The sequence below is a fragment of the Podarcis pityusensis genome (assembly GCF_964106645.2).
Source record: "Podarcis pityusensis genome assembly, chromosome: 14".
NCBI classification, from domain to species: Eukaryota; Metazoa; Chordata; class Lepidosauria; order Squamata; family Lacertidae; genus Podarcis; species Podarcis pityusensis.
The window spans coordinates 38,682,954-38,696,528 of NC_138039.1; the positions used below are offsets into that span (position 1 = coordinate 38,682,954).

At 46.5% G+C, this 13,575-nt stretch overlaps 1 protein-coding gene and 1 long non-coding RNA gene across 3 annotated transcripts in view; one reads left to right on the forward strand and one right to left on the reverse strand.

The window, feature by feature from the left end:
* The window catches only part of SH3GL3 (SH3 domain containing GRB2 like 3, endophilin A3), a 50,104-nt gene extending 37,334 nt beyond the window's left edge, over positions 1-12,770 (reverse strand). For both annotated transcript variants that reach the window (XM_080980491.1, XM_080980492.1), the window contains exon 1: positions 12,553-12,770. In XM_080980491.1, coding sequence (XP_080836617.1) covers positions 12,553-12,597 — 45 coding nt within the window. In that variant the 5' untranslated portion in view covers positions 12,598-12,770. The remainder of the gene's footprint in view (positions 1-12,552) is intronic.
* Positions 7,082-9,603, forward strand: LOC308462777. Its single transcript, XR_013979345.1, has 2 exons — positions 7,082-8,333; positions 8,578-9,603. It is a non-coding gene; the product is annotated as an uncharacterized lncRNA (long non-coding RNA).
* Positions 12,771-13,575: the final 805 nt, after the last annotated feature.

Here is a 13,575-nt window from a genome sequence, read left to right on the forward strand (position 1 = left end):
GAAGAGAAGTTCGTTGTTAAACACTCTTGGAACTGTAGCTCTGGAGGTATATAGGTGCCTCCTTTAACTAATCACAGTTCCCAGAATTCTTTGGGGGAAGCCATGACTGCTTAAAGTGGTATCATAGTGTGAATGTGGTCTATATGTAACTGGGAACAAAGTGTAGTGTCCACAGCTACAAGTACTGTACTCATCTGAGAAACTCAAGAATTGGAATGATCAACCATCAAAAAGCAGGGTATGAACTTCAGACACCAGTAAATATAATGACCCAGAATTCTCTAGGGGAAATCACGACTGTTTAAGGTTCCTTTGTAGTGCTTTAAATACCGTATTTTTCGCTCTATAAGATGCACCAGACCACAACACGCACCTAGTTTTTGGAGGAGGAAAACAAGAAAAAAAAATATTCTGAATCTCAGAAGCCAGAACAGCAAAAGGGATCGCTGCACAGTGAAAGCAGCAATCCCTCTTGCTGTTCTGGCTTCTGGGATAGCTGCGCAGCCTGCATTCGCTCCATAAGACGCACACACATTTCCCCTTACTTTTTAGGAGGCAAAAAGTGAGTCTTATAGAGTAAAAAATATGGTATATAGTGTGAATGTAGCAATATCCATCCTGTAGCTGAGACTAAAATCTGACCGAATGGTGAAACATCCAGTCTACACTTTTTTTTCTTTTTTCAATTTTGTCCTCATCCCCCATCCACTTCCTAGTTTGTGTAACCTTTCGCCTGAAGCAGAGTTCTGGGGGACCTTGAAAACTCGCTGCTGCTGAACTAACATCTTCTTCTGTTAAACAGTTGTTCACCACAGTTAGGAGCAATCGTGGGCCCATTTTTCCAACGGAGGACCTTTACATAGATGAATCCTTCTGCAATCCACCTACCACCAGCCCCAACAGCTGCTCCTCTAGAGCTCCCAGATGGCAAATGTTTACGCAGCATCAATGCTCTGCTAGCTTGCAAACCAGCAGGGGGTCAAAATCTTTAAATTGTTTTAGCAGAAGATGCTGCCCCAGTGCGTGGGCCTGCGCAGCAGGAGGCTCAAACCCCCATTGTTTCACATCCCTAATTTTATAGACACCCTGTTGGGAAGAGGTCAGATTTAATCACCGCAAAGGCAATGGTTTTGGTTTTTTTTTTAATATGTAGATACACCCTGTTTCACAGAGTTCATACAGACCAGGACTAATTAAATCTATCATGTAAAAGAGGCTGAGCCATTCCTATTTTGGAAAACAGATATTTCCACAGGCGACACACGTTCACAGGCACTGTTGACAACTCTCTAGACATGCCGCAGCAGAAATGTTTTGCAGCCGTTTTCACTGCTGTTGTTTTTTGGCAAGAATTGCATTCATTTCTCCCAATTCAGTAAAGGAGATACGCACATGGGAGGAATTTTTGCTGCAAGGAGTGTGTCTTGGTGGAACTAGGTCCCAAAACACATCTCTGTACTGGGATACGTGTTTAAAGATAAGGCATCTAACTGCAGCTCCCTGTCCAGAAGAAGAACATGGGGAGCTCCAAACAAAGTGGGGTGCACGTGCTGGGCCTGTCATCAATGATCCAGGAGACCCCACTTTGCATGAATCGAGTTCTTGGGTCAGCAGGGAGATTCTATCCATGCTTGTCTGAATGCTGTTAAGACACTCCTTGGAGATCTCTGTGCTCACCACTTGAAAGGTCAGGAGTGGACAGCATGTAGCCAGCACACATGGAGACTTTGACAGTGGAAAGTGCCCCCCACACACACCCCGCAACTCCTGGATACAGTTGAGGGTTTACACGTTCTTTTGAATGTCTAGGGAGGGACAGCACTGAAGGGAGAACAATCCATCGCCATACCCATGGGCATTCATTGTGCATTATTATTATTATTACCGTATTTTTCGCTCCATAAGACACACTTTTTTCTTCCTTGTAATGTGGTTGCAAAGCACGGATCCACATGTATCCTCAGGATTTTTGCACTGGGTCACCCCAAATTCACCATCAGATCACATAGAATGTCCATGGCTACAGCCTGCACCCAAAATATCACACATCCACTGTTGCGTGGGGCCGTAATGGCGCAAAAACGTGGTTACAAAGCACAGATGCAGATGGATTCTCAGGATTTTTGCTTTGGGTCCCTGCTCCTGCCAACCTAGCAGTTCGAAAGCACGTCAAAGTGCAAGTAGATAAATAGGTACCACTCCGGCGGGAAGGTAAACGGCGTTTCCATGCGCTGCTCTGGTTCACCAGAAGCGGCTTAGTCATACTGGCCACATGACCTGGAAACTGTATGCCGGCTCCCTCGGCCAATAAAGTGAGATGAGCGCCACAACCCCAGAGTCATCCACGACTGGAGCTAATGGTCAGGGGTCCCTTTACCTTTACCCCAAACTCACCATCAAATAACATGTCTGTGGCCACAGCATGAACCACAAAAATCATACATCCACTGTTTCATTCAGAATATATTTTTTTCTTGTTTTCCTCCTCTAAAAACTTGGTGCGTTTTATGGTCAGGTGCATCTTATGGAGCAAAAAATATGGTAATAATTGAATTTATATACTGCCCTATACTCGGGGGTCTCAGGGCAGTTCACAGAATTATTACTTATATCCATAGATAAAAGTACCAATCACACGAAGTCATACAGTTCAGATCCATATTATTCAACCTCCAGTGCAAATCAGGTTTATTATCAAAATTCAGGCTTTCAGCTATTTGCAATGAACAAATCAAACAAAAGCAACTAAAATAGCTCAATACAGCAGATGCTTCAAGTGGTTCCCCCAAATTCAGCTGAAATTACAACTTACTGGCTTCTCTAATCTATTATTCAACCCAAACAGGTGTTCTCTCCAGCACACCTGATGCAACTGTAACTAATCAATATTTGGGAGGGGGTGAAGAGACCTCGACCCCTAGGAGTTGGTTCCCATACATGTAAAAATTGACCCAAGGGAATGCAGCCATCAGGATAAAAAATAACACCCACACACCCACTATGGATTTATGGCATGCCTTTCTCTGGTGTCATTACAGATAAGGAGTGAGCTGTACACCTTAAACAAGCCAAGGGGCAAATGACTGCTGAGCCACACCCACCACTGTGAGGCCTGAGGAGGTGATGATGATGATGCCTCCCCAGCTGCTGCTATTGGCTGTGGACTTCCTGTGATGTCACAAAAGCACATGGAAGCTCAGTGGATATACAAAAGCAGCCCAAGAGGAATGCCAAGGCAAAAGCTTGAGGAGGACACAGTGGACAACAGCTGTGTTATTCAACACTTGGTGCCTCCTTCCACAGGGAGGCGAAGCGGCAGATGGAAGGAGGTAATCATCCATCAATGGGATGCTGTGAAGCAACGAGAAGGCAAGTGGACCTGCTGGGCAGGATCGCGGCGTGAAAGCGGCTGATATCCATGGCTGGGAGCTGGCGATGGACCTGGCAGAAGCTGGCAGTCAGGGGTGTAGGGGCAATCCGCCCTGGGTTCCCTCACTGAGGGGGGTGACATTCGGCGTGCCACCCACCCGCGACTCCCAAGCCTACCATGAGCTGTGGAATTCCCCCTTCCCTCTTCATTTTGATAGGTTGGGAGTTGTGGGCTGACGGTGCACCAAATGTCCGCCATGGATGGCACGCTCCGCCCCCGTGAGTGGCTCGCTCTGCCCCTGGCTGCAGGGCGTACACCCTAGTGGCTATCCCGGGAGGGCACTCTCTGTGCCACACACCCCTCGAGAGAGCGCCCGCCCTGGGCAGCACGGGCATACGCTCAGCCGCTGCTGGCAGTTGTTGCTGGACGGAAGCTGATGTGATTTATATTTAAATCTTTGAATAGCTTGGGAAGTGGATATAGGCTGTAGGGTTAGAAGTAGAAGATACTGTATTTTAAAATAGTATTATTTGTAAGTGATAAAATGTGAAGTTATTTTAAGTGTGATTAAAAAAAAGAAGATGGTTAGAAATTATGATATATGAAAACTACTAAAGATGACGTAAAATGAAAATCAGATAGGTGGGACTTGGAGAAGCCCACTTAACAATGTTTAGAAAAATAAGGATATGACAAGAATTTGTTTGTATTGTTTGTTGCTTTGTTTGTGTTCTTTATTTGTGTTATGAAATGAAAAAAAATGGGAAAAAAGGAAGCTGATATGATTAGCATGTGGAAGCCCAGGATGTTGCAGGGCTGAAGTTTGTGCATGTAAGCTGTTTGAAATTCACCTTCAGAAGGCTGTTGACAAAAGCTGTGTGGATATTTGTGGATTGATGCTGGGGTAAGTTTGAATGGAGTGTAGACACAGGTCACAGCATTCCTGAGAATTACGTGTTCAGAGAGTGGTGTTGGCTGCCCTCTGAGTGAATGAACCACTGCATATTCATGGGTGGAAGTTGGCAGGCTGGTCAGTGGAGACGCCTGGATGATACTGTTGAATGAGGGCCATTCCCCTCACCGTATCTGTGTTTGCCTTTCATGGATGTCAGAAGTTGATGAGGCTTTCCTCAAAAGCACCCATGAAAGCAATGAAGGCGACAACAGATCCTAAGCTACTTCTAAGTCTACTTCTAATCAATGAATTTCTAAATACATCTAAGTAACGTTCATGACATTCTGCTTTCCAGTACCGGGATGGGAGGCTATGCAGATGCATCCCTAGCAGTTGCCGCTGGCTACAAACTTCCTGTGATGTCACAAACGCACATGGTGGCTGAGGGGAAAGAGGCAGTTACTAGTGGGAGGAGGGTGGAAGAAGGAAGAAACCCCAGTAGAAGGTTCAGGGGAAGTTGGGGTAGGCAGGGCCAACTGGATATGCAGAAGTTGAATACGGGTTGACTCCCTTCTGTCTACAGTGGTACCTCGGGTTACATATGCTTCAGGTTACATACGCTTCAGGTTACAGACTTTGCTAACCCAGAAATAGTACCTCAGGTAAAGAACTTTGCTTCAGGATGAGAACAGAAATCGTGCTCTGGCGGCGCGGCGGCAGCAGGAGGCCCCATTAGCTAAAGTGGTGCTTCAGGTTAAGAACAGTTTCAGATTAAGAACGGACCTCTGCAACGAATTAAGTACTTAACCTGAGGTACCACTGTACTTGCGTTGCCAACGCTTTGTTCTCTCAGGGCTCCTGTACCTGTCGCACCCAGATCGCTTTGCAAAGCCCCAACCCCAGCCCACCAGGCATTCTCCAGGGGCCCAGAGAACTGCGGAGAAGTTTCTGCAGCTGCATTAGACTTTCTGCATCCTCCTTTCCAAGACAAGCCAGTTTATGGAGGCTGTAGGGACACTGAGTTGCAGAACAGGTGGATAGAGGAGGGAATCAGCAATTCCCCTTGCGAGTTGGAATCTAACAACATCCAGAGAGCACCAGATTGGGAAAGGCTGCTTTAAGCAAACAGAACTCGCAGTTGATCAGGAAGGACCTGATCTTACCTCTGAAATGTTTTGTTTTTTTCTATTACGAAAGCCTTAACAAACAAACAAAAACTGAAAGCCAGCCTTTGATAGGAAACAAGTAATACCCTCGCAGTGTTAAGGGTGTTATAACGATGCAAGATTGATCAAAAGGGAAACTTCATGTAGCATTCTAAAAGTATGTTGCGTTTTTATCTTGTGAACTGCCCTGAAATAATAATAATAATTTATTTTATTTACACCCCACCCACCTGTCTGGGTTTCCCCAGCCACTCTGGGCGGTTTCCAACAGAACATTCAAAACACGATAAAACAGAAAACATTAAAAACTTTCCTAAACAAGGCTGCCTTCAGATGTCTTCTAAAAGTCAGATAGTTGTTTATTTCCTTTACATCTGATGCGAGGGCGTTCCACAGGGCGGGCGCCACTACCGAGAAGGCCCTCTGCCTGGTTCCCTGCAACCTCACTTCTTGCGGATAAAGGGCAGGATATGAATTAAATTAGATGATTGAATGAAAGAATGATTGGGGGGCCCCTACTTTGACCTCAAGGGACAAAATGTACCCTTACCCATTGCATCAGAATATCTTATGATGACACAGTGTGAGATTTACCGTATTTTTTTGCTGTGGTAGCATGATTTGAACTCAAGCAAACATTTCTTAACCACAGTCATTGGTGTGGTGTCAGACTAGGCTAAACAGCTAACTAAATTTAATAAATAATAATAGCAATAATAAACACTGCAGCCCAAGATTCTTAGGAGCCATCTTAATACACCCTGAATAATCGAAGGGCAGAGTAGAAATTAACAACAGCACTGGACCTCAGTGTCCGGGCTGAACGATGAGGGTGGAGATGCTCTTTCAGGTATACTGGGCCAAGGTCGTTCAGGGCTTTAAAGGTCAGCACCAACACTTTGAATTGGAAACTTACTGGGAGCCAATGCAGGTCTCTGAGGACCGGTGCTATATGGTCTCGGTGGCCACTCCCAGCCACCAATCTAGCTGCCGCATTCTGGATGAATTGCAGTTTCCGAGTCACCTTCAAAGGTAGCCCCACTGTTAGATGGGGATTGTCAGCCAGTCAGATAGGGACCGGGGGAGAAAGAGACCTGTGCTGATAGGGATTATAGGGGTTAGCTAGGGAGGGCAATCCTAGAAGAGGCTGGAGAAGTGTTGCTGGTATAGTAACAGTAATAGCCATTCTAGGTAGGGAGCATCTATCCCAAGTCTGTTGTTGTTGTTTAGCCATTTAGTCGTGTCCGACTCTTCGTGACCCCATGGACCAGAGCACGCCAGGCACTCCTGTCTTCCACTGCCTCCCGCAGTTTGGTCAAACTCATGTTGGTAGCTTCAAGAACACTGTCCAACCATCTCATCCTCTGTCGTCCCCTTCTCCTTGTGCCCTCCATCTTTCCCAACATCAGGGTCTTTTCCAGGGAGTCTTCTCTTCTCATGAGGTGGCCAAAGTATTGGAGCCTCAGCTTCACGATCTGTCCTTCCAGTGAGCACTCAGGGCTGATTTCCTTCAGAATGGATAGGTTTGATCTTCTTGCAGTCCATGGGACTCTCAAGAGTCTCCTCCAGCACCATAATTCAAAAGCATCAATTCTTCGGCGATCAGCCTTCTTTATGGTCCAGCTCTCACTTCCCAAGTCTAGGTTTTAGTAAGAGTGCTGAGGTTTTAAAGTTTTCTGTTAGGAGCATTTGCCTGAAACTAAGTATTGTGGCTTCCGTGAGTAACCATTAAGCTTAAAACTTTCCTTAGGGCTCAGTCACAATCACAATTCCTTAGGGCTTGTCCTGCCACCTTTCTCCTGGGAAAACCTGCTGTTTACTGCTGAATGGAAACAATCATCAATCAGTTTTGCCCTGGGAAAGTGGTAGGACAAATGAAAAACCTCTCAGACCTGTCTACTAGAAAGCATGGGATAACTTCTTGGACCCGAGCTTTCTAGGCGCAAGACAAGCAGAAGTGTGGACAAGCCCTGATTGTAATTAAATTAAATGTCAAATTCCCCGCAGCCCAGCACCCAAAAAAGTGGCTCCTCATTAGTTTTAAGTTTCTGAGTGGGGAGTAAGTGGACAAAGGTATCCGTCACATAAGCAAAACACTTGGTTGTCGTGTAATAAAAAGTGCTGCAGCAAACAATTCAAGCAGACCTTTCTCTAGTGGCTCCCGAACGATCAAAAACCAGAAAACCAGAAGTGAGTGTTCCAGTTTTCAAATGCTCTTTGCAACCCGAACGTCTGAGATGACTTCCACAGCTTCCGATTGGCTGCAGGAAGTTCCCGCAGCCAATGAGAAGCCATGCCTTGGTTCCCAAATGTTTTGGAAGTCGAATGTTCAACTTCCAAGGTACATCTGTAATTGACTCAGTGTAGCTGAGTCCTCTATCCCAGTCTCCACGCATCAGCACTGGTGACCACACGCTTGAGGTGGTAGACGATTCTGTTGACCTGGGCTCCACCATGACCAGCTCAATCAAAGCTGAGCTGGTCAAGCATATCGGAAAGCTACAGCAATGGCTCGCTCCTCCAGAAGGGTATGGGAAAATAACATTGAATACCAAGATGAAGATCCACCAGACTTGAGTGTTGAGCATGCTGGTTTATGGAAGTGAGTTGTGGGCAACTTGTACCAGCCAGGAGTTATACTTCAACACCTTCCATATGCACTGCATCAGGAAGATTTTGGGCATCAATTGGCAAGACAGAGTCTCAAACCAATATGTGCTCTCCCAAGACCACATTCCCAGAATATTCACACTTCTGCCTCAACAACGTCTACGCTGGCTTGATCATGCCAGCGTTTCTAAGTTTCATGGCTTGGAAGATGACAGGATCTCCAGGGGAATGCTGTATGGGGATCAGGTTTCCGGCACCAGGTCCATTGGCAGACCAACTCAGCATTACAATGGTACGTCGGGTTACATATGCTTCAGGTTACATTTGCTTCAGGTTACACACTCCACTGACCCAGAAATAGTACTTCGGGTTAAGAACTTTGCTTCAGGATGAGAACAGAAATCGCACGGCAGCAGCATAGCAGCAGCAGGAGGCCCCATTAGCTAAAGTGGTGCTTCAGGTTAAGAACAGTTTCAGGTTAAGAACGGACCTCCAGAACGAATTAAGTACTTAACCTGAGGTACCACTGTACGAAGATGTCTGCAAACATGACACGAAGGCTGGAAACATCAATCCCCCCCCCCCAATGTGGAAATCCCTTGCAGATGGCCGTCGCGCCTGGATCAGTCAGGTTGTGTGTCCACAGCAGTGACCAAAGGAGGGATGACCGCTGGGAGAAAGAAAAATGCCATGGGACGCTTGCATTGCCACAAGCGGACGGATACCTTCCCCTTCAATTATATGTGATCGAATCCCACCAGAAAACAGTGCAACACAAAGGTTTAAGAGAACAAAGGGAGCTCAGACAAGTCTGAGCAGCCTGCTAATTGAGCCCAGAAAAAAAACTTATCACCAAAGTCATTTGAAACCATTTTACAGGCATCTCTGCCCACACATGCCTATGTTAGTCATTTATTTGCAGTACATTCTCAACCAGAAGGGGAAGGAATGCCACTATACCAACATGCAAAGAGTTGCAAGCCAGTTCATCTTGTTTTCACACACTATAGTCCAGAATGGTGGACCAAGAGGGGGAAGGCTAAGGTTCAAGTTGCCACTCAGCCATGAAACTAGTTGACTTTAGTTAAAAGCCTCCTCAGGATTGGATTTGGATATATAAACAGGATAACGAGCAATATTTATCTCAAATCCATATCTCAAAATTCTCCCGTTGGTACTATTTGCTGAAATCTAACTACACCAAAGCTCAATTCTTGCAGTCACTTACCTTTGCCTCCCTGAGAACTGCATTTACAGCTCCCCGTTTTGAAACAATGCCTACATCAGTCTTAAGTGGAAGGTACGGAAAAGTTCCAAGACATTTAAGACTTTGTATTTGTGGGGTAGGTGAGGTAGAAGAAATCCCCCATTATATACTCCATTGTCGAAACCCCAGAAAGAGATTTTTGGAACAGATGTTGGCACCGCTACAGGGACAGAACTCTGACGTGAAAATATATTATCTGATTGCGATCCGCTTGTCACAAACAAAGCAGCCCTATTTGCTAAAGCCGCTAAAAGTATTCATGCTAGCTATATAAAAGACAATGCCATCGACTGTGCAGGCAATTCATTAATTTGACTTATTGTAAGTGGATTTATATCTCTGAATTTCTTTTAACAGGCTTTAATTGACTTGTTGGATATGTAATCGAATTTGTAATGGCTTTTAGTCAAACACAATAAATGATTGGATTGGAAATAGTTGACTTTGGGCCAGTCAACTATTTCTTGGCCTAAACTATCACAGAACTGGGAAAAACTCGCGTGGGGTGGGGGAGAAGAATCAGGTATGTGCCCTTGAGATCCTTGGAAGAAAGGTGGAATATATATCTAATTAACAAACTGTTGGCAAGTTAGAGGTCTGTTTTAGAAGCCCAAGTTTGAAAGGCACTCTCACACTTTGAGCATTTGTGGCCAAATGGTCACATTGACACACAGAAGGTTCAATTTCTGGCATCTCCAGGTAGGACTAGGAAAGAGTACCTGCATGAACCCTGAAGAGCTCCTGCCAGTCTGTGCAGACATCACTGAGCTGAATAGACCAAGGCTCTGACTCGGTATAAGGCAGTTTCCAACACCAAGATGGACTGGGTCATTTCAAATCACTTTAAAGCTTCGCAGCACAACAAACCACCAGCTAAGCATGCTGCAAAGAATTAATACGAAGATACCTTTCTCTTTGGCAATGGAAGAAAAGGAAACCAGCCTTGGAGGAAAGAAGGGGCAACTTATTCGTGAAGGGTTAGTGGGAAAATAGAAGGAAGAGATACAACCAAACATCAGTAAAGAAGAAGATAATAGCATCCTAGCAGACGGAAAAAAGGTAAGGGGCAGTTAAAAGTCTGTAGAGGATTATGAAGTCCATTCACTAACGTACAACAAGGGTGGTTGTTGTTTAGTTGTTTAGTCGTGTCCGACTCTTCGTGACCCCATGGACCAGAGCACGCCAGGCACTCCTGTCTTCCACTGCCTCCCGCAGTTTGGTCAAACTCATGCTGGCAGCTTCGAGAACACTGTTCAATCATCTCGTCCTCTGTCGTCCCCTTCTCCTTGTGCCCTCCATCTTTCCCAGCATCAGGGTCTTTTCCAGGGAGTCTTCTCTTCTCATGAGGTGGCCAGAGTATTGGCCTCAGCTTCAGGATCTGTCCTCCCAGTGAGCACTCAGGGCTGATTTCCTTCAGAATGGAGAGGTTTGATCTTCTTGCAGTCCATGGGCCTCTCAAGAGTCTCCTCCAGCACCAGAATTCAAAAGCATCAATTCTTCGGCGATCAGCCTTCTTGATGGTCCAGCTCTCACTTCCATACATCACTACTGGGAAAACCATGGCTTTAACGTATTTTTCGCTCTATAACACGCACCTGACCATTACACGCACATAGTTTTTAGAGGTGGAAAATCTGTAGGCATGCCACCCGTAGGCATTCCCTCCATAACACGCACAGACATTTCCCCTTACTTCCCTGTTCAGGGAAGTTTTTAATCTGTGATATTTAGAGTATTTTTGGTTTCTATGGAAGCCGCCCAGAGTGGCTGGGGAAACCCAGCCAGATGGGCGGGGTACAAATAATAAATTATTATTATTATTATTATTATTATTATTATTATTATTATTTTATTTTAGGAGGGAAAAAGTGAGTGTTATGGTGCAAAAAATACGGTATACAGCAGGGAGCCTTTTTTAGTCCACCTCTTGCACCCTTAAGCAAGCCAAAGATACCAGGGTTGAAAGCCCACATCTGTTCCAGTCATCCATAAATGTTCGAGGAGGATGTGAGGCAGGGCTGGTGAGTCATGTGAGGGTTCTGAGGGCCACATAGAGAGGCCAGGACAGCTCAAGGCTGCCCATCTCTGACGTCCAGGATTGAGGGAGGCTGAGAGAGGCAAACAAGACTTCTCTTTCAGAAAAATACAAATCCACAGCAAATTTAAACCAAAAACACAATATCCCCTCCAAAGCACAAAGCACTGGAAAACACACACCACAGAACCTCGTATAAACCAACCAGCATGTTGATCTGGAGATCTACCAACCAACATCATTAGCATATAACGGGCACCGAGCCCAATCAGCCAAGATGGTCTGTTTAATTCCCATGTGTTAGACTAAGCAGGACTATGGAGCGAGGGGTGGACAACACAGAAACATGGGCTTAATGGCATACAAATATAGGACCTAGCACAAGAGCAAGTGAGGCCTGGAAATACAGAATCAGAAATAATAACCACCCCTCCAATGCTATTATGGCACGGAAGATGGAAGGGAAGAATTAAACAGATATAGGTTGCTTACTCAAGAGCAAGTTCCATCATACAATAACAGAGCTTAATCCAGCGTAAGCATGATCACCTGCAGAGGAGGGAGAAAGTTGAATTCCCTGAGAGGGGTTACCCAAGAGCTAAACTGGATATGGCAAAGGAGTTGCTACGTCTGGGAGAGCAGGAAAATGATTGCCCAAAGTGATATCTGGACTTCCTTTCTTCACCTCTCCCCACATTTTCTCTCTCTCTTGCTCTCTGCATACAACAATGTGTGCCCTAAATACGTACAAACATCACAAGCTTGGCATTTGCAAAATACGCATCTGGCTACAGGGGTCCATGGGGGACCAGTGACTGGCTACAACTCTTTTCTGAGCAAACACAAATTCTCTCCCACATAACGTGCAAAACGGCCCAGGAAAAGAGTCCAGGTCTAATGCACCCAAGAAAATCTGATAGGGAAATCCAATGGGCAGCACATCCCCCGAGATCCTCAGATGGAGCAATTCATTGGGGATACTCAGAACATCTACTCTGCATATCAAAGGTCCCGGGTTCAACAACACCCAGCATCTCTAGGTCGGATTGGCTGCTGCCAGTCCGTGTAGGCAATACGGAGCTATAGATAAGACCGGACATAAAAGAGCAGGTGATAAAAAGTGCGATGCAATTCCTCCCACCTTGGCACGGGGGTTGCAAGGTTTCCACAAAACAAACCATCTTCCTTAGCGCCTAAAGCTTCTCTTACCTGGCTGGCTTTGTGGAACTGCTTCTTCAGGCCCGCCACCGACATGATCCCTCCGCTCCGGGCGCAGCAAGAGCTGCACGCGGAGGAGTCTCCAGCCAAGGGAAAGCAGAGGCGTTTCCAGGGCCGATGCCCCGGCCGAGCAGCTGGCAAGAGCTTCCCTCCTCGGGTTGCTCTGCCAAGGCAGCCGCCCGCTCCGTCGCCACCCGGGAGAGCGCGCAGGGGAGGACCAGAGCATTCCAAACACGCTGCACGCCCGCCCATTGGCCAGCAGCGGCGACTATGCAAATGAGACGGAAGGCAGCTCGCCCGGCTATTGGTCGGTTCTCTGGAACCTAAGCAAAAAAACCCGAGAGAACTTGGCGGGGACGCCCACGCTCCGTTATCGCTTAGAGACGGCGAGGGAAGATGGAGCTCCGCGTGCGAGAGGCGCCACGTCGGAAGCGAGAGACGCGGGTGCGCGAGAGGGCCGAGCGAGGAAGGCGAGGCGGAGGGCGCCTTTGCTGCTCGGGCGGCGGAGGGGGCCTCCCGATGCTTTCTAGGGGCTTAAGATAGAAGGCTATTCGAGGTCAAGGAGGCAGCTGGATTTTTATTTTTATTTCTAAAATTTGCAAATCAGCAGCAACTGCAAAGTAAGCTCAGGGCCGTTTCACACGTAACGCAGCAGCAAGCCCGGGTTTGCTGCCACGTGTTCCCAGCTGCTGCTGCTGCCTGTTTGGAGACGGCACTAGGGCGGTGCGAAGGTTTCTCACCCGCTGTTTATCGCGTATCCAGGGCGGTGCAAGAACTGGGCTTCTGCACCCGCTTAACTGTGGCCATTATCCTGCAAAGACCACAGGTGACCTTCTGCCGGGAGCGGCCGTGGGTGGTTCCGTGTAGTTACTCACTTCGCTTACTTAGTTTTGCTAATGGATTTCTATCTCACCGTTCTAATTCATGGTCTAAAGCAGCTCATATATGTATTTTTAAAAAGCGCATGGCAATATTAAGAGACTGTGACACAAGAAAAGCCATGAGCAACAAAAA